General features: G+C 39.3%; 1 protein-coding gene across 2 annotated transcripts in view; it reads left to right on the top strand.

Annotated features, from left to right (window-relative positions):
- Positions 1–25,125, top strand: part of GTF2H2C (GTF2H2 family member C) — a 736,228-nt gene that overhangs the window by 230,577 nt on the left and 480,526 nt on the right. For both annotated transcript variants that reach the window (XM_044063887.1, XM_044063889.1), the window contains one exon: positions 6,163–6,217. In XM_044063887.1, coding sequence (XP_043919822.1) covers positions 6,163–6,217 — 55 coding nt within the window. The remainder of the gene's footprint in view (positions 1–6,162; positions 6,218–25,125) is intronic.

Here is a 25,125-nt window from a genome sequence, read left to right on the forward strand (position 1 = left end):
ATGAAAGTGGATACCCTATCACTTCCTTGGAAGGGGATGCTTCTCTACGTCTTCCCTTCCTTTCCCCTAATTCAAAGGGGTCCTGCTCAAGATCATGCAAGACTCCCCAAAATTCTTGTTGGTGACTCCCTTTTGGCCCAGACAGCATTGGTTTCCTCTTCTTCACTTAGCCAGGAGCAATCACCACAAGTTACCTCACACGTTGGACCTTGTCACACAAGACAAGGAGTCTCTCATCCATCCTCACTTGTCTGCTCTTCAACTGACATTGTAGGTGATAGGATTTTGATCTCTTCTAGGCACCTCTTTTCTGAGGACTTGCTTAGGGTTCTGCAGGAGACCAGGAAACCCACTACCAGGAAATTATGTCTGTCCAAATGGAAGAGATTTTCTTGCTCTTGCCTTTCTCATAACCAGGATCCCTTTTCAGTGGGGATCCTTTTGGTTCTCTCTTATTTGTGTGAATTGCTCCATGTTGGGTTGGCATATTTGTCAGGGCATTTCTATGGGCTAGGCTTGTAAAGGCTCCAGGGCCATTAGTCTAGTACATACATATAAACCTTTCAGCCATTTCTGCTTGCCTGCTGTTGACTCCTCCTCTTGCCTCTAGGTTTAAGGTCAAACTGTTTCTTAAAGGCATCCTTCATACCAGACCTCCCATGAAGTCCATTCCACCTTCTTGGGTCCTCAGTTTTGTGCTTGAAAAATTTTCTCCGGCTCCTTTTGAGCCTGCACGTTCAGCTTCCTTGCAACATTATACTTGGAAGACTGTTCTTCTTTTAGCCCTTATTTCAGCTAAAAGAGTATCTGAACTGCAAACTGTTATGGCTGTTCCTTTTTTCTTAGTTTTTCATAGGGACAGAGTCTCGCTTCATAGTAATCCTTCTTTTATGCATAAGCTGGTTAATGAGTTGTCTCTTAATTGGTCTGTTAATTTGCCATCCTTTTTCCATCGCCTCAGTCTGATAGTGAGAAAGTGCACACCTTGGACTTGCATAGGCAGCTGAGATATTATTTGGACAAGACTAAGGCCATTCGCAAATCTGAGCAACTTTTTATTTCCTTTCATCCCAGATCTTTGGGTTTAGCAGTTTCTAAACAAACCATATCCTCCTGGATCTCTAAGGCCATTGCCTTTTTTTATTCCTTTCATGGTAAATGTCTTTCTACCTCTGTAAAGGCTCACTCTACTAGAGCTGTTGCTTCCCCTGGTGCTTTTTCCAAAGGACTGGATAGTAATTCCATCTTTGAGGCTGCTATTTGGACTTCTGTCCATACCTACACTAAACATTACAGGTTGGATGTTTCCAGAATAAGAACCGGCTTTGCCAAAGCAATCCTGGATGAGATTCTAGAAGGCTCTTCTGTGCCTTTCTTCTCCTAAAGTTTCCTCCTAAGCTTTCTCTACTCTCCCTTAAGTGAAGAGTACTGCAACAGTGATACTGAATGACATAGTACAGTTGTGTAAAATCTTACCATAACAGTACATGTCCTTCTCTTCACTGTTGCAGCAATCACTCCCTCCCTCCTCCCCTTTCTGCTCTGCCCTATTCCTTCTGCTTTCCTGGCCTGGAATTCTTTTTTTTTTCTCCTTATGGATGCACATGTTCCTTCTAGTTCCTAGGGATAATCATTCCTGCTGGGGCTTTTTAGTTCTGAGGTATGTCCATCTGTATGTCACCTTTTTGCCCTACGCCTTGCATGGGGAGCATTAGTGTAATGTAAAATGTCTATAAATTGCTAAGGCTTTGGTATATTGACCGGGTGTTGGGATACCCTTGGCATAAGATCCATTATGTAAAGAATACTGCAACAGTGAAGAGAAGGGCATCTACTGTTATGGTAAAATTTTACACAATAGTTTCCTGTGAAATATATTTTTTGACCAGTCTAGCTTATTGTTCTTTGGGGAATAATAATAATATATAAATTCTTTCCGAGTTCCTGTTGCTGACTGTACATCTTCCATACCAAATATTCTCATATATTTTTTCGTAAATCTAGCCTCTTTTGTTGTATTTCCCTTCTAGGTTCCCCTGCTATATCTTCACTGTAGAAAATTAAGTTCTAGTCCCCACTATAAATAATATTCACTACAAAAAGCTAATTGTTTTTTTTCTCCTGAAAATATCTGAAACTCAATGTTTGGTAGAATATAAATACATACCACCAATAATACTCTTCCCTTGCCAATAGCTCCTTACTACCACAGCCATACTCTTTCTGTTTTTTTCTGTCTCTTTGATCCCTAGTAATCAGTATCATTACTCCTTTTTTTCTTTGCCCTTGTTATTCTGCTGATTGTTCATCCTTAAACCCTCTCTTTGTCAAATTCACATGCTCATTTCTCTCCATGTGTGTCACCTGCACCATTACCATTTGGACCTACTTTATTAATATAATTTAGTACTCTTAGCTTTTCGTCTATACCTATAAGGCCATTTGTGTTCCATGGTGATATGGACAGAGTTGCCATTATGGCAAAATGCTGTTACACCCACTTGATTACATGACACTCCATTTAAATGTGTATTTCCAACTTTTGGCTTACATGTACACACTAAAGTTTGTCAAGCTAATCTTTTATGCTGTTGCTTCTTTTCATATCCATTCAAACCTATGTTACATTTTTTCAAGACATTTTTCTTCAATGAAAACACTCAAACAAAAAAAAGTAAATACATTTTCAGAACTCCCACCCTGTTTTAACTTAGAAGGAACACATAAAACTGTGTCCATTTTCAGAAAATGATGTTTACCCTTCCCATTAAGAGCAGTTCCCTCATATTGATGGATACACCCACAGGCATTACCTAATCTAAAATTAAGGTTATCCATGCTAAAAATGCATGCTATTGCCTGTGTTCTCACTTACACTAATTGCCATCTTTTCTTTTCTAATCTCTGTTCTCCTACCAGATGTGAAAAGAAACTTGCATGCTTTCAGTAAACATTAATTTCTATTCCTAAGAAAAAGTGCACTGGCTACCTAAAATAAGTTGTGCACTGGTCTGTTAGATGCTCATGGAACAGGTTGATCATTCTGTCTGGCAAAAAAAAAAAAAAAAGCACAACTCCCAAATAATAACAACCTCTTAATCTTTCCTCCTGAAAACATATTAGCTCTTGAAAAAAGTTGAGTTTCTGTTATTATCTAACAAAGAGGCCCAAATCTTGCCCGAATATGCATACAATGACATATTTATTTACTGGCTTGAGATATGCAGTATTTCTATACCTCAGAAGTAGCTAATAAGCTAGAAGTGATTGTTTTGTTCACTTGGATTTCTTTTCTTTCTCCTTCACCCATATAACATCAGTAGGATTAATTAGGAAGCCCATATCTTGCCTGAATAGACATAGTATGACACATTCATTTACTGGCTAAGATATGCAACATTTCTTTTACCTCAGAAACAGTTATTAGTCTAGAAGTGATTGTTTTCTTTACTTGGACTTCACTTCTTTCTTCTTGATTTTATACCCAGAATATTTCCCCTAGACAGATACTATAGTTTGTAAAAAGCCTAGGCCAATTCATCTTTCATTCAAGATTCAGGTAAAAGACAAATGCTAGTTTCCTCTACTTGCAGTAAATCCCCAAAGTCAGACATAGGTTCATAGGTATATACTAGGCTAATGACCACCAGGGCTTTCATAAGCTTAGCTATGCAAGCTGACCCAATTGTGTCCCCATGTAACTTGGGTGCCGGTTAGGAGGGGTATGACAATTTGGAGGTGGACAAGTGCATTGTTGGGGGGGGGGTATGTTAGGTAATGTTTTACTTGCTGTCTGCCTCTGTCCATTAGAGACATGTGGGCCAGACCAGTGGTGAATTTACGATTTTCCATCCAGTGGTCAAGGTCATGTTTGAATAGGGCCAGGGAGGAACTCTGTTTCACATGGATGGAGAAACCTCTTCCATGTGGGTATCATTTGAGAGGCATGTCTACCGGCATGTTCCATTTGCATTGCAGGCAAAGTTTAAATCTTTGGATCTAGTGTTTCTAGTGCTGTTTTTTTTTTTTTGTGGATGTGCAAAAGATCTATTGGGGCTTGATCTGAGGATGCCTTATATGCCAGGCATAGATCACCTGTCAGTAACCTGTAGGAGACTGAGTATAGAGATGTTATTTATTCATTGAGTAACATTAACAAATGAGCTGCCTTGAAAATCCTATGATTACTTATTGTTGGATTTAGTTTACCTTGAGCATAGAAAAGAAAGAAAAGCTGGAATTGCAGAAAGTGAAGAAAACATGACACTAATATTAGTTTTATTAGTGTGAATGTAATTTCCCTGAAACTATAGTGTTAGTATTTTTTGCAATTTAGTGCAGATGGCCAGTTCCCTGATTTTAGCGGAAATGCCCATAACTCATTTTTCGATTGTCTGCATTTTGGAAATTCCTTCATTTTTGTACAGAATTGCTTAAAACCTGATTTTCTTATTTGAACTTCACAGTTAATTTATATAGAAAGATAAGAGTAATACTACGCAAGCAGTCATTGGGACCACAAGATGCCCAGTCATATACATTTTTAACCAGACGAAGTTTCTTGCCACCTTTGTCGAGTACGTAATACCACTTATATTCCAAACTGAGCAAGGCCTTTCATGATATGAGGGTCTTAGCCTACAGTTCCTCCATTCTTCACTATACACTGTCAGTGGGCTTAAGATTTTTGTATTTGGTTTTGTAAAAGTTTTTTATTAGGTAATGAATGCTGCACATTTAATTATAATTTTAATGTTACTTTAGTTTACCTACTAGCAGGACTGATGTATTGTTTGCTAATTTGCCTGTTTAATTGTTGTCATGTTCTTTTCTTTTTTATCTGCCCATTTGCTCCTCCTTCCTATATCTAATTGACCCATTTGCTCCTCCATTTAGGCACTAGCCCTCCAGCTCATGTATTCCTTAGCGGAGGTGAGAGTTGGGTGTTAAGGAATAAGCCAATCTGCTGATCATACAGACTGTCCTATCCCCATTCCATCAGCTGCTTGTGTGCTGCATAGTTGCGGGTCTGGAGAATTGTGTAATTGTATACATGCTGTTGCACCTGCAGAACCTCCATGCTAAACAGTGCACAATTCTGCAACTTGGGTCCATAAGGTTACTTACTGCAGGTGAAGCTAGTGTTGCTAGTGCAGCAAGCCAAGATTCCTCCCTTCCTTTTCAGGAGAAGCAAGCTAGGGTCAGCTGCTCATTCCCATCCTTCTCTGCCCAGTCCCTCCAGTGCGTGTGCTGCAAGTTGAACACAGGTTATCTACAATGGAGTCAGGGCTTTGTTCTCCTGCGCCATGTGCTGGGCAGTTGTTACTATGTTCTTAATGTGTAATTTTTATTCAAGTGTTTTGTTAACCATCATGACTTTTTCTACACTTTTAAAAAATTATAATCTCTTTGACAAAAAAAAAATCTGGAGAGATCTTTGTTTCTCTCTGTCTTTTAAACTGTAGTCCTGCTTGGATTGTTATCACTAGGGCTTTTGGCCACAAAAATCTCAGGCTGGTACAGCTACCTTTTGCATGTCATTGTCTTTGTCATTGGTATAGTGGTGCACGCTAATAACAGTGTGTGTGTGTGTCTGTGTGTTTGTGTTTGTGTGTGTGTGTGTGTGTGTGTGTGTGTGTGTGTGTGTGTGTGTGTGTGTGTGTGTGTGTGTGTGTGTACTTCCATAGGTCCATAGGTCCATTGGTCCATAGGCTAGTACTAGGCTAACTGCCTTTGTGAGCCATTTTAAGCCTAGCCAGTTATCCCCTGTGAGATTCAAACCCTGTACCTTGTGTTTGCAAGGTAAACACCTTAACCATTAGGCCATCCGAGCTGGATAAAATAAGCAGCCCTTGCAGGGTTTGAACCCAGGTCCCTACACACCTCAGTCAAAGCAATTTCCAAGTAAGCCACCCCAGCTGTATCCCCTAAGAGAAACTTGCTGCCTTAGGAAGTGCTATTGGTTGTGAGAATTGCTTTTCATGTGAGGACCTGCTAGCAAATATTTCCACAAGAGATGTGTTTTATGCTGCATGTTGATTTGAACTAAAGGTTATGTCTTGAATGAGTCAGTTGTTCTTTAACTCAGTTGTAAAGAGGATCTGTCACTGGTGTTTTATCCTTTTCTTTGATCTTTAATAATTATTTAAATTTGTTTTACAGATTGGTATAATCACAACAAGAAGTAAGAGAGCAGAAAAACTGACAGAACTTGCAGGTATATATATATATATGTGTATACATATATGTTAGCAGTATTTCATTCAAGAGTTTAAATTTTGTATACAGCTTCAGTGCCATATTTCATCCAGCAATACCAGAGTCATAGTCTTTGACATTTTTGGTAGAATTTTTGTAACACATGTTTATTTCATGGAGAAATACTGTCAGCGCTGCTGAAATAATTTTCTTCATAAGACATCGTGTTAACCTGTGTGCATGGAAGCGTGCTTTTAATAAGAAATGAAGGTGTAGATTCTCCCTAGCCACCTCTGTATTGCTACACACACTGTCAGCAAATTTGAACTGTTTTGTGATTACTTGGTATTTTCTTATCTGTCTGTGTCTGCTGTGCTTATGGTAGGGACACTGTGAAGTACTCAGTACCATAGGCAAATTCATGTAGTAAAGGAGACCAAATCCTCTGTGTTTTCTGTTCATCTAATCCAAAAGAAAATTGTTCACTGTCATCTGCTGGTCACTTATAAATTACTCTGAAGACCTATCATTTCATACCTTCAGTCAGCTTTACTTGTGTTCTGGAACTGCAGACTCAACTTCTACTTGGGGTAGAGGTAAAACTTCACTGCTCAGTAAGTGATAGGTTCAGGTAAATGCTTTCATTTTGTATTATTTGATGTGATTTTCAAGAAATGGTGTTATCTGACTTCATAATACTTTAAGCATTACTGTCCTTTTGGTCTCTTAAAGTAACTAGAGGCCCGAAATTCTCAACAGTAGATTATCGTCTGTCCTTACTGCCCCTGAGTGGTTGCCTGGTACAGTACACATTACCATTACATTAGCGTAGCCCCTTCTTAGGAGCAAGGAGGCATATATAACTCTCCATTTTCACCAGATAAGCAACTTTTTTGTTATTACAAAACTTTTATTAGAACAGTAATAAAGCCAGAACAATAGAAGCAAGTAAACAAATAACATATCCGGAGTGGTTTAAAGTAAAGAACAGATGTAAGTTTGCTTACAGCACATAGATTTTCCATTTCTGTGATTCTTCAGATATCTTAGTTCCTAAACTAACTAAGATAATCACTATAAGATGCTCAGGAATAATATTTTAATGTCTGTGGCAGCATATTAGTACAAGGCACAAGATTTGCTTTCATGCTGTTCTTCCAGTGGAGTTAACAAATGAGCGAGCATTTGACATTCAGTTAGTAATGCACTGGCACTCCATCTTCTGAGCGATGTACTAATATACACCTCATGACAGTTGAATGAGGGGCACCATTCAAATTTTACCAAATCAACACTGCAGTCACATATCTTGAAATCACCCATCTTCCAACTTATCAGGATACTGGTAACACAGCGTCCATTTATTCAGGTATTTTTGTCTTCTGTTCTCCCAGCAGAGTCCTCTTCATCCTGAGCTAATTAGGTTAACAGATTCTTCAAGCTCTAGTCTCCAGTTATTGGTTATTGTCTTTGAACATAATGAAAGAAATAAAGCAAATGATAGTTATGCTTCTGTAATATTAATTCCATCCATAGCCACAAAAAATAACGGGTCAAGCCTCACTGGAATTTTTGTACAGACTGAATGCAATAACTGAAAAACTTATTTAATTCTGTTAAGACCTGATGGTGTCCCCGGCTGTGTGCTCCATGAACTCAACGAGGAATTAAACCCACAGTTAGGACAGCTGTTTAATCTTAGTCTCACCTCCGGATACGTACCCAGGGAGTGGCGCACAGCGACTGTGGTCCCACTCCACAAAGGCGGTGCCTCCACCGACCCTGGAAATTACCGTCCCATTAGCTTGACAAGCCTTATCTGCAAAGCCATGGAGAGGATCATAATGGATCTCATAAATAAAGACATAGGGAACTTGCAGACTTTGGATCCAACCCAGTTTGGCTTTGTCAAAAGCAGATCATGCCTTTTAAACTTGGTTGACTTTTTCGAAACAGTCACCAAGGCCATTGATGAGGGAAAGGCAGTCCATACAGCCTACCTAGACCTAGCGAAGGCTTTTGATACAATACCTCACTCGGGTATCATTGAAAAACTCATCAACTTAAATGTAAACCCATACATTACAAGATGGGTTGCAAACTGGCTGAGTGACAGAACCCACAGGGTCAGAGTTGCTGGCGCCATGTCAGACTCAAAGCCTGTCACAAGTGGTGTCCCACAGGGCTCAGTCCTGGGCCCACTCTTGTTTGGCATCTACTTTTCTGAAGTACAAGCAAACACAGGAGGGTTATGGCTGACAAAGTTTGCAGATGACTGCAAACTGGGCGCCGTAGTTGAAAACACATCCAATACAGATATCCTTCAGAAGGGTCTCACAGAAACGGATAACTGGTGCCAGAGCCATGGCCTAAAGTTAAATGCCAAGAAATGCATAGTCATACCCTTCGGGAAAAATAAGGTTACCCCTAGCTACCGTATAGGTGGCAATCCCCTGAACACAGAAGAAGTTATTAGGGACCTGGGAACCCAGGTTGACAGTAGCCTTTCATTCGACACTCATATTGCTAAAGTAGTTAGGAAGACCTTCTACATTGCCCACCTTATCATGAAGGGATTCACATCTAGATCAAGGAAGTCATAGTCTCCCTATACTCATCACTCATCAGACCAATGATCGAGTACAATGCCCCATTCGAATGTATCTGACCCGACACTTGCAGCAGCTGGAGAGGCCACAAAAGTTCCTCACCAAAAGGATAAAGGGTCTCAAAAATCTGTCTTATGCTGCCCGACTGAAAGAACTCCGGTTATATTCAGTTGCTTACCGCTTGCTCAGAGGTGACCTATGCCTGACATACAAGGCCATGTCAAACCCAGATTTGATGAACATGCTTCATCTCAAAAATCTAGATCCCTCAGAGCCACAAGGGCGGAGACTTAAACCTCGACACGGTTATTAATAGGACGTGCTGGAGGGATAGATTCATCACCCAAAGACTCCCTATGCTGTGGAACAAAATCCCGGTTTATGTGAGGCAGAGCACCTCGCTGGCCTTGTTCAAGAGGAATCTTGACCAATGGATGGGAGATCGCAGATACACCCCAGGGGTTACCTCAGTGTCACTGCTCGACAGAGGCACAGCAAAATAATGGGCATAGTTTCTCCAAACTAAAGGGGTGGCGTAAGCCACAAAACTATGGGCTAGGCTTATAAATGCCCTCGGGCAGATAGCCTAGTATGAACCTATGAACCTAAGAGTGGGCATGTCCAAAAAGTATGCAATCACTCTCCTCTTTTCCTTGAGTTGGGCATTCATCACTAACACTGAGGAATTTTTTTCTTTACTCCAGCTGGTGTTTAAAGTACTTATGGAGACATTTCCATGCAAGTATAAGAAACATACAGGATTTTGTATCCATGCAGTAGACATAGGCAATAGACAAACTTCAAACTCCGCATAAGAGCACTGAATGCCCAGCATATTTACATCACTTTTCTTTTCTTTAGTTGCTAATAGACTACTTTAACTTTATTAGTATTTTGTAGGCCTTCCCAATTAAACTTGTGTCTATACTCGCTGTCTCTTTGAAATCTGTTATCCACTTATCCCTGGGCCAGTGGAAACCACAACCCACACCGCTGAATCCTTTATAAATGCCTTCTATGGGCACCTTCAAGAATGCATGGATCATGCAATCCCTAATAATACCAAGACCCATTCCCCCAAAGGCAAGCGCCCTGTCTGGTGGACCCCAGCCATTAACAAACTTTACAACAGGAGGAGGAAGCTACTACATGATGGAGCAAAATCTCTAAAAGGGAAGGCATTTCTGATCAGTACTAGCAAAAAACTACGATCACTCATAAAATCATCCAAGGCCAACTTTGAGAGAGAAATCGCAAAAGACACAAAATACAATCACAAGGCCTTCTTTAGCTATGTTAGAAACCTGGGTGGAAACTCCCAGATATGCTCAGAGTTAGTCCAAAATGACACAAAATACACTGAACCCACAGATATTGCCAACATTCTGGTAGATAGGTTCAGTGCAAATTTCTCCGCCCCCTCCCCCCCAAAAGGAGAAATATCTATCCCAGCAGAGTGTAGCCTCCCTAACATCTCAGATGCCCAGGTGAGAGCCACCCTCTCTAAAGCTTAAAACACAGCATCAATGGGACCGGACGGTGTCCCGGGCTGCGTGCTACATGAACTCCAAGAGGAACTAAACCCGCACATAAGGCTGCTGTTTAATCTTAGCCTTACTACAGGATACGTACTCAAAGAGTGGCGTACAGCAACAGTGGTCCCACTCCACAAAGGCGGTGCTTCTATGGACCCTGGAAATTACCACCCCATAAGCTTGACGAGCCTGGTCTGCAAAGCTATGGAAAGGATCATTATGGAACTCCTAAACAAAGACATTGGGGACCTACAGACATTGGATCCTACCCAATTTGGCTTTGTCAAGGGCAGATCCTGCCTTTTGAACTTGGTCGACTTTTTTGAAACAGTCACTGATGAGGGTAAGGCAGTTCACACAGCCTACCTTGACCTTGCAAAAGCCTTCGACACAATACCTCACTCGGGCATCATAGACAAACTCACCAGCTTAAATGTAAACCCATATGTCACAAGATGGGTTGCAAACTGGCTCAAGGACAGAACCCACAAGGTCAGAATTGCTGGAGCCATGTCAGACTCTAAGCCAGTCACAAGAGGTGTCCCACAGGGCTCATTCCTGGGACCCCTCTTGTTCGGCATTTATTTTTCCGAGGTGCAAGCAAACATAGGAGGATTGTGGCTGACAAAGTTCGCAGATGACTGCAAACTGGGTGCCATAATTGATACTCCAGCGGACACAAGCATCCTTCAGAGAGGCCTCATAGAAACAGATAATTGGTGCCAGAGCCATGGCCTTAAACTGAACGCCAAAAAATGTATAGTCATACCCTTTGGGAAAAACAAGGTACCCACAAATTACCACATAGGTGGTAATCCATTAAATATGGAAGAGGTAATCAGGGACCTAGGGACCCAAGTTGACAGTAACCTCTCATTTGACACTCACATTGCCAAGGTGGTTAGGAAGACCTTCTATATTGCCCACCTTATCATGAAGGGATTCACATCTAGATCAAGAGAGGTCATTGTGCCCCTATACTCTTCTCTTATCAGGCCCATGATTGAGTACAATGCCCCATTTGGGATGTATCTTACCCGACACCTGCAGCAGTTGGAAAGACCCCAAAAGTTCCTCACCAAGAGGATAAAGGGTCTCAAACATATGTCATATGCTGCCCGGCTGAAGAAACTCCAGCTCTATTCAGTCGCATACCGACTACTCAGAGGTGATCTATGCCTGACGTACAAGGCCATGTCCAATCCGGAATTAATGGACATGCTCCACCTCAGAAAATCCAAATCCATCAGAGCCACGAGAGCAAGAGATTTGAACCTCAACACAGAAATAAATAGGACGTGCTGGAGGGACAGATTCATAACCCAGAGGCTCCCTACACTCTGGAACAGAATCCCAGTCCATGTTAGGCAGAGCCCCTCACTAACTCTCTTCAAGAGAAATCTTGAAGAGTGGATGGGAGATCATAGGTTTACCCCGGGGGTCATCTCTGTGTCACTACTAGACAGAGGCACAGTAAACTAAACCCTAAATGGGCATAGTATTCTCATCCCAAGGGGTGGCGAAAGCCACACACACTCTGGCTAGGCTTATAAATGCCCTAGGGCAGATAGCCTAGTACGAACCTATGAACCTATGATGTTCTTTCCTCAGCACCTCCAATAATGTTCTTTGTTATGATCACTGCTGCAGTAGTCTTAGCTATATGGTTAGGATATAACATTATGTCATCTTCCAAAATTTAAGGGCACTTTCCACATGCCCAAACCATTAGTTAGCTCAATTTGAGTTGACTAGAAAGAGAGATATTTGGAGATCAAGTCATTCAGAGCTTTCCTGCCACCAGAGTGTGCCCCCGGTGGACATTCAAGGATTGACAGCTGGCTAACTTTTTCCATTGCTGGGTAGGCAAGTTCCCTTTGGGAGGGACCTTCCACATTTCCTTTGTATGACAGAAATTTAACTTTTCCTGTGAAAATGTATGTTTAAGCTTGGAAGAGGTATTTTTATTGACTGTCATGTGACTTTTGGTAATTTTTAAAGAGGAGCTTTACTTTTTAGTTTTGTCAAAAAGTTGTCTAAACTAATGTAAAAGTACTTTTTCCTGAGGTAAAAGTTATTTTACTTTTGTGGGCTGGATAAGTGCTTAGTGTTTTTTTTTTTTACTATGTTTTTGGTGAGAAAGTGATTTTACTACTGCTTACCTATTTTACAGATTATTGCTTCCAGGCTTCCCTGGGAATCGGCTATCTTTTTTATCTTAACTGTAAAACTTTACTGGTTCCTTTATTCTTCCTTCTTCATTCTTCCAGCCACAAAAAGAAAAAAATTAGTAAACAACCTTTGCCACCACAGCAGACTGCTAAAGTGCCTCATCTGCAGATGGGTAACTCTGTTGTGATAATTTCTGGCTTCTCAAACCATTCATCTTTTTCCATGGCTCCTTCTGGTGCAAGTCCCTAGAGCCACCATAAAACAGGGGTTAGACATGTCCTCTGTGGCTGTTGGAGTGTCCTTTGCAGGCAAGGGATAGACATCCTTGTTGGCCCTGGGCGAAAAGGCAAAGAATACTTCTCTACCTAGACAGACTGCTGTGCCTATCCCCAGAGAGTTTTTTTCACTGGCAAAAATGGATCTGCTTCTTCAGAAAGCCATGTCAGAAACAACATTTGCTTCTTCAGAAATTCCTGTCAAAAAGCACAAAATTAGGCATATATGTTATCCTGTCTCATTCACTTAGGGGAGGAAAGATTATTGGGCTTAGCTCAGGGTTTAGTTCAGGTTCTTGAAAGCAACATTTTTAGAATTTTCAGTTTTTTTTGTTTTAAACAAGAAACATCTTTATTAAATTATCATGTATGACATGGACAATCTTACATTTATATAAGTGAAAATAAACCATACCAACACAGCCTCAGTTGCAAACATTATGCATCACAAACGTTGCCGACACAACTGTAGTTATAAACATTATATATCACTTGTAATATATCCAGTCATTGTCAGTCAGCTGTTACATAGCTCATTCAAATCCTGCCTTCTTTTAAACCTCGTTCCTCCTCTGCATGTATTGATCCCACAAGTCCCTTTTTCCTTTTCACTTTGCTCCAGCCGTTTTCTAAAGATCCCAATTCCAATTGTTTTATGTCTGTTACTATCTTCTCTACGTCTAGTAAAGTTGGTGTAGACCAGTGATGGTGAACCTTTTGGGCTTGGAGTGTCAAAAATTCAGAAAATGCCTATCTTGACTCTGCTGGTGTGTCTACCCCCCTGAACAAAAGAGAACCAATTCTTTATCTATTCATTTATTAAAACAAAAATACAGTCCAATCATGTGTGCTGCTATGTATTATATAAGTAAAAGAAAAATCAGTGACTTACAACAGAGAAAATGATATGTGCACAGATAGCTGGGCTTAAAACAGTGCACCAAAAATTACCCTACTTTTAATAATAGTTTTAAATTGAACTGAAAAAAAATATGGAATACATTGCATTTTATTTCAGTAACATCAATTAATGACTTTTTTGTTGCTGAGTATTAATAGATAAGTGCAGGGTCGCATATTTCTTGTATTTTTGTTCAGTTTTTTTGGTACTTCGAGTGTTGCTGAGCCAGTGGTGTAGCTAGAGTTTGCGTTGCCTGGGACTGACTGAGTTTGCCACCCCCCACAAAATAAAACATAATATACATCATAGTCATACAAAAAGACGGTACTCACATCCATTTTTAAAAGCGATGCCTCACCTTTGATACTGGAGTTGCAGTCTACAAACTTGTTTGTCCAATTATTCAAAAGTATTTCCCTGACACACTAATGAATTATTTTCCCCAGTAACCCCTTCATTTGTTTCTATTGTGCATGCGCAAGCACTAAAATGACACAATAAATTATTTTGCCCAGTAGTCACCTCAGCAGTCTGACTATGTATTTACAAGCACTTCCCTGATACAAAAATTATTTCCCAAATCAGCATCTTCATTAGTATTTCCAGGTGCATACAGCACTTCCCTGATACAAAAATTATTTCCCAAATCAGCATCTTCATTAGTATTTCCAGGTGCATACAAACACCAAAATGAAACATTTCCCAAAGAGACCCCTTCAGTAAAATGTCCAGGTATAGTACGCACAAGCACCAAAATGAATCATTTGCCCAAGTGACCCCTTCATTAGCATTCCTAGTATGTGTACAAGCACCAAAATGAAACATTCACCCAAGCGACCCTTTCAGTAAAATGTTGAGGAGTGCACAAGCACCAAAATGAATCACCTGCCCAAGTGACCCCTTCATTAACATTCCTAGTATGTGTACAAGCACCAAAATGAAACATTCACCCAAGTGACCCCTTCAGTAAAATCTGCATCTTTCTGTGTACTCCTATATTTATTAAAATAAATCAATTACTCAAGTACCTGTCCTTTATATTTGTCTTTTCAGCCTGGGGTTCCTGCTGCTATTGTACCGCTGTGTTCTGCATCTAGGTGTATGATTGGATGACCATTAAAGGACTTCCTGCTGCTGTGCGCACGTGTGTGTGTGTGTGTGTGTGTGTGTGTGTGTGTGTGTGTGTGTGTGTGTGTGTGTGTGTGTGTAACGTAGCCAAGCTGGAAAGCCACCATGGCACCACCTGACTAACTGCCAGGCCAAAAAAAAAAACACAACAGCTTCTTCTCAGGAGAAAAACAAAACAAAACACAACAGCCCGCATTAACTATGCCACTGTGGTAAATGCTGGTGTGTCACCCAAAACGTTGTGGCGTGTCACCTTTGACACACATATGATCAGTTTGCCGTCACTGGTGTAGACTTTGATTTCCATTTTCTAGCAATTGCTTTTTTAGCAACCATCATAATTAAACTGAGCAAGGCCTTACTATGTCTAGGCAAATCTGATTCTGTATCATAGCTCAAAAAAATTATTTCCTTAGTTACACCAGTTTACTCAACCAGTATCTCAGAGCAGTCTGTAGGGAATCTTTAAAGTCTGCCAACACATTACACTCCCAGAAAATATGTTCCCAGTTACCTCTTTCTTCCCCATCATACCTCAACCATTTTCCTTCTACATGAGGAAAAATTCTTTGGAGTATAAAAATACTTATCTAAACACTTCAAGCAAAGATCCTAAATCTTGTAGATATTGTCGCATATTTGGGAGACGTAAACATTGTCGCCATTGTTTATTTATGAATTGCTTATCCAGTTTCTCTTTCTAATCATTTCTAACCTCCTCTGATTGCTTCTTATTTTTATCATGCAATATTTTATATACTGTACTAATTATTTCTTTCTTAATGGCAATTTCTGTTCTAGATTCTACTAAAAACTCTACCAGTGCTAGTCCTTGTTTTAGGACCACCCTGTTTCTTTCTCTCTGCCTATACTCTATCAGGCCTTTATAGGGAAGGCAGTCTCTAACCTGCAGTCCAAGTAAGTTCTTGGTGTCTTCCCATTCTATTACCTTTTCTTCTTTAGTTATTTGCTTCTAGTACCTTGGTTCTTTTGGCAGTTTTTTCAAATAAATTCCAGCCCCCTGTTGCCTATTGGCTGTATCTCTAATTGCAGTCATCCTTATCGGCAAAATCTCCTTTTTCCATTCCCGTGCTGGCTTAGTTCTTATATTCATAAAGTAGCAGAAAGTATTTGTCGCTTGTCTGGTCATTGTTCAAGCAGCTTTATTGTTTACAAAGACATCATAAATGAGGCTAAGTAACTTTAACTTATAAACAAACTAGCTATCATGCACATAGATGTTAACACTCTAGCTGCACCTTCAAAATGGCACTGAAGCTAACATGTGCTTGGTATTTATATGCATACACAGATCTTGGAAATGCTTCTTAAAGGTACAGCGCACCAGTTATTCTACATCCTCCCTCTTTGAGAAATGAGTCGGGCATTGTTGACAATATTAATAAATGTGCAATTTACACAGAATAATTTTCATCATGCAATTATGTAAAACTAGATACATATATACAACTATTGTCTAAGTTGCTGCGTATTTCACCCTAGGCTTTGAAATGTGACCATATCGTGTGACATAAAATTGGTATCTGGTTTAGCAACTGGGATTGTCTCTGCTGACTGTTCAGTCTTAGGAACATTGGGACCATCTGCTGGAATAGTATCAGGAGTCAAGACGCATTCTGGAACAGGAATATTATTTGGATTGCTCTGAGAGTTAGAGTCTTTATCACAGGAACAATGCTGCAATATCGGTTCTGCTACAGGAAGAAGATGCCTGCAATTTCTCCTGTACTCCAGCCTTTCAGATTTTACAAAATAGGATCTCAGCTCTGCACATATACTTGTTGCTTGACCAATCCACTCGAAAACTTTCACTGTTTGTATCCTCACTGTCTCTCCTTGTTTCAGTGGACAAAGAAATCTGCTCAATATTTTATAGCTGGACTTCTGGAAAGAATGCTTTCTGGATAACTGTGCTCTAAATGCTTTGTTGTTTTTAGCTTTATGCCTCAATAAACTATAACTGATAGACAATGTTGTTCTGGTTTGCCTAGATAGAAGTCTCTGAGCAGGTGAGCCAAGTATATCGTCACGGGGTATGTTTGTGGCACTGAGTAAATAAAAAAAAAATTGCTATTATCACGCTTTGACTTCTCAAGTAATTGCTTTGCACTCTGTACTGCACATTCAGCTAGTCCATTTGATTGCGGATACTCTGAACTACTAGTAACATGTACAAAGTTCCACTCTCTTGCAAATTTCTGAAACACTTGACTGGTAAATTGAGTACCATTGTCAGAGATTAATTTCTATGGACTAAGAAGTGGCGTTTCAATGTAGTAATGACAGTAGTGGAAGATAGATTAGGTAGTAAATCGATCTCAAACCAATTCGAATAAGAGTCTACCAGTATTATGTAATGTTGATTGTTCCACTTGAATATGTCAGCGGCTACTATTGACCAAGGTAGTTCAGGGTCTTGATTTAGCTGAAGTGTTTTTTTTTTTGCAAATGCAGTTTAGTACTATTACATACTGAACAGGAAGAAAGAACTTTATCAATGTCTTTTGCTAGAGAAGTCCAAAATATAGTCCTCTCACCCCTCTTTTGGTAGATTCAGAACCTGGGTGACCATGATGCAAAATATGGATATATTCTTGTTGTAAGGAAGCAGGAGCAACAATTTTGAGACATTTGAAAATAATGCCATCTTCCATCAACAACTCTCTGTAAGGAAAGTAAGGTTGCACTTCAGGTGGTACACTAGACTGCTTTAACGGCCATTCAACACTGTTGTAGTGATTGAGCTTTTGCAAAACTGGATCAGTCTTTGTATGATCTCGTAGCTCATCAAGTCTTGTGGTAGAAAAATTGCACACTTCCATGACATCAAAGTCAAAATTCTCTGCGTCAGGCTGTTCTGTTATATTTATGGGCAATCTGGATAAGGTATCAACCAGAAAAAAGAAGTTTACCTTTTGTATAGACATTCTCCGCGGTGGTGGTGCTGCGGTAGCGTTGTCGCCTCACAGTAAGACGCTGTCCGGTTCGATTCTCAGCTAGAGCGTCTTCTGCATGGAGACATGCGTGAATGGCCGTACCTTTGTTGAAGGTTGTGCGTCAGGGCTGGTAACTCGGCATGTAAAAATCAACTACCAATCATTAGTGGATCGGAGTTCCGCTGTGGCGAACCCTAACCAGGAAAAGCCGAAAGACACAACAACAACCTTTTGTATAGACAATTTTGAAGTTATACTGTTGCAATTTAAGCATCATTCTTTGTAATCTCGCTGGAGCTGAATGCATAGGCTTCTTTAAAATAGTAACCAAAGGTTGATTATCGGTGTCAATCTGGATATCATGCCCATAGATATAATCATGAAACTTGGAACATGCAAACACTATTGCCAGAAGTCCCTTCTCAATTTCAGCATACTGCGTATCAGTCTGGGTAAGTGTTCTAGATGCATAGGCTACTGGCTTGCCCTCTTGAAGAATAATAGCACCTAAACCAAATTTTAAAGCATCGCAGGAAGGAGTTACTGGTTTGTTGACATCATAGTATCTTAATGCTGGTAGGGTGGCAGTTTTCTGCTTAAGATCTTCAAATGCTTTCTGGTGGTGTTCTAGCCATGACCATCTAACATTATTGCATGTGAGCTCTCTCAAAGGTGCTGTCAATTCACTGAAGTCTGGAATAAACTTGTCTGAATAGTTAACCATACCAAGGAAACATTGTAGAGATTACACATTATCCGGCAGTGGCATTTCAAGAATGACTGCCTGCTTGGACGGGTCTGGTCTCATGCCAGTACTTGTAAATAAATGACCTACATATGTAACTTCTGGTAGTCTGAATTTATACTTCAGAGGATTGAGCTTTAAGTTCACTTCACATGTTCTGTCTAGAACTCTCTTAAGACCTCCGATCAGTAAATCATCTACTATTATGGCACAAGGATAACCTGAACACATTTCCTCTATTGCACACTGAAAGACTTCACTTGCAGAAGCTATTCCAAATGGCATCCTGATGAATCTATATCTTCCAAATGGGGTACTGACTGTTGTCAGAAGTGAAGATTTACGATCAAGCATCACTTGCCAAAATGAACTCTTTGCATCCAAGACAGAAAAAAAAACAGTGGCATTTGGTATCACGGCTGCGATTTCTTTGACAGTACACATAGGATAATGCGGCCTCTTTAATGCTTTGTTCAAATCTCTTGGGTTAATGCATATTCTGAGCTAATCTGAGCCTTTTTTATGAGTTGCTACCATGGACGAAACCCATTCGGTAGGTTCTGTAACTGGACAAATTACACCTTGCTGCACCATTTTACCCCAACTGAGCTTTGACTTTATGCTGCATAGCTATCGGAACTGTTCTTGCTGGACTGTTCTCTGGATCTAATTTCATAGACTACATCATTGGAAGTTTGCCCAGCTTGTCATCGGAAACATCAGCATACTCTGAAAAAATAGTGTTAGTGAAACTGGGACATGTGCTTATTTGATGAACTTCTTTGGTAAAAGAAAGCAGATTCATTCTCAAAATGTCTCTAATAATGACTGCACAGGTCTTCGAACCACAGAATAATAGGCTATATCAGTTCTTGGCCACATAACATGAAAGCACTACTGAGCCTTCGGTTTGAATTTCTTCAAATCCATAAGCAACAAGTTTCATACAACTGGTCACATTTAGTCGTTCACCAGCTCTCACCTTAGCAAAAGTATCTGCAGACATAACATTACACTTTGAACCAGTGTCTACTTTGAGCTCAGTGGATTTGCCATTGATCCAGACAGTACAAAACACTTAATTTCTTGCCAACAAATCTACTGCATCAATCTTTTCACCAATTGTTGACACACCATCTACATAGAAAGTGGACTGTTGCAGGTCTGTTTGATCAACTTGCTTTTTTGAGTGACCCTTCTTTGTAACTGTGTGAGGTTTACCATATTTACAAAATCTTTGAAAATGGTTCCATTTCTTACATTTCTGGCATTGTTGACCAAACGATATGGAATTTTCTGTTTTGGGCTCATGGTTTGCATCGTAATTGTGACAGTTAACAATAAAGCTTGATTTGTGTTTTGCTGATTCACCCTTGTACTATACTGAACAGCATCTGTTCTGTACTGAGCATGCTCCTTTAAATGAACTGGCCTTGGCATTTGCTAGAAAACTACAGGTTTTACTTGGAAGTCCTGCAGGGGCTGCTGCTGCCATGTGCTTAGGCCTGCTTTTTGGCAGTCGCATGTTGCATGCTGTCTACATTACCTCTGAAGCCTACTGAAACCATGCTCCTGTCACTTGCAAGCATACTTGTGTGCCTTTCTGTTACTTCGTGGATCTGACAAATCTCAATGGCTTTGCTCAGCGTTAAATCCCTGTAACGAAGCAAAGTCTTTCTCACAGAAACACTATTACCACCACACTTGAGAGTGTCCTTTATTAACTTCTCTTTTAAATCACCAAACTTACATAATTTAGCTTTGTTTCTCAGGTCAGTAATATAAGCGGCAAAGGTTTCCCTTTGCTTTTGATCTCTCGTGTAAAACAAATGCCTCTCTAATGTACCATTAGTCTGTGGGGGTACACATTTTTGTGAATTTGCACTTTAAACACTCAGGGTCTTACCTTGATTTAGCCTGCACAACAGTACAACAAGTTTTCCCTTCACCTTCATACATTGCTGGTGCATATACAAATGAACGCTCCCTTTCAGTATCCTCTGACATTGCTAGGTTTAGCAAAATGAATGCCCTGGAGGGTGCATCTTTATCAGAATAAGCTGTTTGTGTAAATAGATCATACTCTTGCACAAATATTCTCCATTCTGATCAAATAAAAGTGGTTGTGGTTTTTGAAATCCATCTGCCATATTAACTTATCTCACTGAAAACTTTTGTAAATATGCAAGAACACACACACTTATACATGCACATATACTTGTGCCTGAAATTTATGCCAGTACATGTAACTATGCGCAACAGCACAACAAGGCTCTGTATGACTGAACTTTGCAAAATAAGTCTTCTGGGCACTGTAATACTCTTGAAATCATTTTACTGTGAAAGTTTCTTATCTTGAAATTACTGTAATGGCAGCAGTCTTCGAATAGACACACCCATGCACTAGAAACTTTTCGAAATGCTGTATTTGACTGTACTTCACAAAATAGTTGCACTTTGCACACAACAAACTCTTCGGAGTAAATGCACAGTAATAAATACACACTGTTAGCACTTTTATACACCTTGAGATACTTTGAATAACTCTAGTTATTCTAGTCAAGATTTTAATCAATACAAAGTAGTAATAATAACAGCAAAAAGTCTTGTCTTAAATACACACTACTGAGCCCTGTAGTAAGGTAATCGAAAAAATAATCCAAAGGCGGGCACAGTTAAGGCAGAACACAGTATGCGAGCAAAAATCTCTCTTAACAAAGCTTCCCATTTTTCACAAGTACAGAATTTCAAGTAAAACTTACAGGGAACCAAAAGCTCACTGAGTTCAAACAAAATAGGTAATCCCAAGAGTTATCAATCACCACTCCACCGCACCATAACTTGTATTCATTTCCATAAACGATTCCGTTGCAAAAAACCAAGCGTAAGGTGGAGTTGTAAAACACAGCTTTAATTAATTCCAAACGGCAAGCACTTTCAACCTCAGTCTTCTTCGGCCTGAAGCGGCGGTGGAGAGAGATTTTTTGATCGCATACTGTGTTCTGCCTTAACTGTGCCCGCCTTTGGATTATTTTTTAATACAAAGTAGTAGTTTATGCCAAAACACAGTAATTTGCCAAAGCACATACAGTCTTCTTGCTTTATTTATGCTCAATGTGCCCTTTTCTGCCTTTTCTGTTATATTCATTTTGCTCATTGAATCTCTTAATGTGCTCTTTTCCCCCCCTTTTATATTTATTTTACACATTTAATCTCTTTTAATGCCCATTATACTTTCTTGTACTCATTTTAACTCTAAACATGCTTGTTTTACTTTAAACATGCTTGTTTTACAATTCTGAGGTAATTCTGAACCCCGTATGTACTTTTCTGATTGTTTTATCAAATCATTTTGTTTGGTTAATGAGCTTTTTAATGCTTCTTGTTTGCTTAATAAATGTTTCTGTGCCATTTGTTTGTTTAGTAATATGTTTTGTGCCCTTTTAATGCTCTGTTTTATCTCTTTTTAATAAATAAATAATGTGTGCATGTTTTCATTACCTTTAGCCTTTTTTGGCCCTTTTTTGCTCTCATTTCACTTAGTTTGCTTTCACCATTAACTATGCACCTCATGGCTCTGAAGAGTAGTCTTTGCCATTCCACTTCTGACACCATGTCACTCCTCTGGTCAGGATGAAACAGGCAAACATTGTGGGTTATTGTTCAAGCAGCTTTATTGCATGCAAACACGTCATACATGAGGCTACACAACTTTAACATATAAACAAACTACCTATCATGCACATAAATGTTAACACTCTGGCTGCACCTTTAAAAATGGCACTGAAGCTAACATGTGCTTGGTATTTATATGTACACACAGATCTTGGAAATGCTTCTTTAAGGTACAATGCACCTGTTATTCTACAGTATTCTAATATTCTGTACAGTTATTATTCTTCTTAAAGGTCTGCATGCAAAACCCCAGTCTCTCCTTGTTTCTTGAGCTTCACCCCCGTTTCATCGTCATCTCTTTTGACTTTGAATTATAGTTTTCTGATTTTGCTATGTATAGGAACCTTAACTGTTTTGCTCTGAAATGCCCCTTCAAATCGGTTAATCCCCAATCCACCCTGTTCTGTTGGAAGAATAAACTTATCCCACTTGACTCTTGACATCTTCCCCTCCCAGATAAAATCTTTCAGCTCTTTATTAATTGCTATTCACAACTTCTCTGTTTGATAAAAATATGCCTGATCTGTGTATAAGAATAAAGGGACTAAAACCATTTTAACCACTTCTTTCTTACTCCCTACATCTATATAACAGCGTCTCAATTTTCTCAGTTTTTGTATTATCTTTTGTTTAGTCTTCCTGCATATCCTTAGCTGCTACACCTGAATCGTTTCTAATCTATACTCCTAAATACTTCATTTTATCATGTCTCCATAAGTATAGATATTGATGAACCAATTTGTACATAATTTACTGCTATTGCTTTCGTTTTAGCTTCATTAATTTTGTAGCCCAAACAGATTTGAAGTTTTCTAAATATGTTCCACAGCACTGTAATGTCCATTTCTGATTTTGTCAGGTATAAATTTATTTATTTATTTATTTGACATTTGTTGACTGGGAAAGTCTACTGGGCCAGTGACTCATTTTCAGTGGAGGCCCAGGAAGAAAAGCTCCACAAAATTCTAAACATTCAATTTTGACATACACAGAAGGATGTGTTACATAAGTTTCTAGCAATTCAAATTTTAGATTAAAAAAATAAATGTTTTGTACATCAATCAAGACCAAAGGAGTTATTTATATAAAAGCAGAGATATACTAAAATAGACCACAAAGTTTACATTAATGATAAAGCCCGAAATTCTTATAACATACAAATGTATGGTTGTCATATGATATTTCTCTTATGTTAAGTAAGGGACAGGTTTAATGTGGTTTGTTAGTTAAACAAGTGCAAGAGGGGTTGTTTCGATAGTGGCTTTTTAATGCTGATTTAAAGGTTTTTAAACAGTCAATTTCAGTTATATGGGAGGGTAAGGAATTCCAGAGCTTTGCAATGCTATTAGAGTATAATCTTTGTCCAGCTCTTTTGTTAGGTTTGGTTACATTTAAAAGTAGTTTGCTGGAGGATCTAAGAGTTCTTGTTGGAATATGTGTTTGTAGGATGGAGCTGTGTTTTGGGCAGGAGTTTGGTTTAAAAATAAGTTTATGGGCTAGTGTTAGTTGGGTATAAATCAGAAAGTTGGAAAAATTGAGCGAATTCAGTTCTGAAATTGCTTGGCAAATTTAGTTATTTTGTAATAGTAAGATTGTAGTTTGTTTCTAAGGGATGAATGAAGGTTGGTAAAAATGGCAGTTCCATATAGAAGGGAGGGGATAAGTAAGGTACTGGCCAGTTTAGTTTTGGTGTGATTGTCTACGTACAGTTTATGATGGTACAGTTTCCTTAGTTTGAAGTGGGTTTTCTTTATTGTGTTGAGGGTATGTGGTTCAAAAGAAGTTTATCATCAATTGCTATGCCTAATAATTTTGCTGTATTCAAAATTTCAGTTGTATTTATTTATTTACAGTCTGTTAACTGGGATAATCTACTGGGCAGTAAAGGTCCCGTTTTCAGAGGAGGACCAGGTAGAAAAGCTCCACAGTAATAGAAAGATTGCACATTGCAGATATATGGTAGTAACCAGAAGAGTTATACCATTCGCATAAAGAGTTATACACACAATGTAATATGTACAGAAAAATATAAAACATATGTAGACTTTATATAAACAAGATTCAGAAGAGTTGTACAGTTCACAGTAAAGAGTTTTACATACCATGTTATCTATACACACTATGATTCAAGGATAACATATTGGATAATGGTGAGACTTGCCATTGAAACTTATCGTCATAAAGTGGGGAAGTTTCATGGGTGGGGGGGGTTAATAGAGGATTGGAGCATTTCCAGGAAGAGGAAATATAAGAGTGTAGAGAAGGTTTAAAGGTGGCATGGTTGTGGATAGTTCTAAGGGATAGTGGGAGTGCATTCCACTTTTTGGCGAGGGAGAAAGAGAAGAAAAGCTGCCTGGGTGAATGCTTTGGCTTGTACACCAGGAGCAAGTTTGTGTTCTCAGATCTAAGGGTGCTGTTGGGAGTATAGGAGGTAAAGATGGAACTTAAGGGATGGGCAGTCAGAAGGTTTAAAGATAAGTTTGTGGGTGGTGGTAAGTTGTAGATAGTCTAGGTAGTTTGGAAGTTCAAGCCAGTTTAGATACTGAGGAGCCTAACAGTGGTGGAAGGAGTGTTTTGAGTTATTTGCGAATTTGGATATCTCGTAGCAGGCTTCTAGTTTGGCTTTTAGGGAAGTTTGGAGGTTGGTGAGTATAGGTGAACCGTACATGAGAGATGGGAGGAGGAAGGTGGATGCTATTGTTTTTCTAGAGGAGTGGGTTAGGTATTGGTTATTTCTGTAGAGCGATCCCAGTTATTGATTTTTTTTTTATATATTTTGTTGTATGTGATTATCAAGTTTTAGTTGTTTGTCTATAAGTACTCCAAGGAGTTTTGTGTGGGGGACAATTTCAAGTAGGGATTGGTTTTGGGTATATATTTTGAAAGTCTCTTTAGGTGATAAGGTAGATTTTGATGGCATGAAGATCATG

This window comes from Protopterus annectens, chromosome 2.part2, assembly GCF_019279795.1.
Source record: "Protopterus annectens isolate FY-2018-M chromosome 2.part2, PAN1.0, whole genome shotgun sequence".
Taxonomy (NCBI): Eukaryota; Metazoa; Chordata; order Ceratodontiformes; family Protopteridae; genus Protopterus; species Protopterus annectens.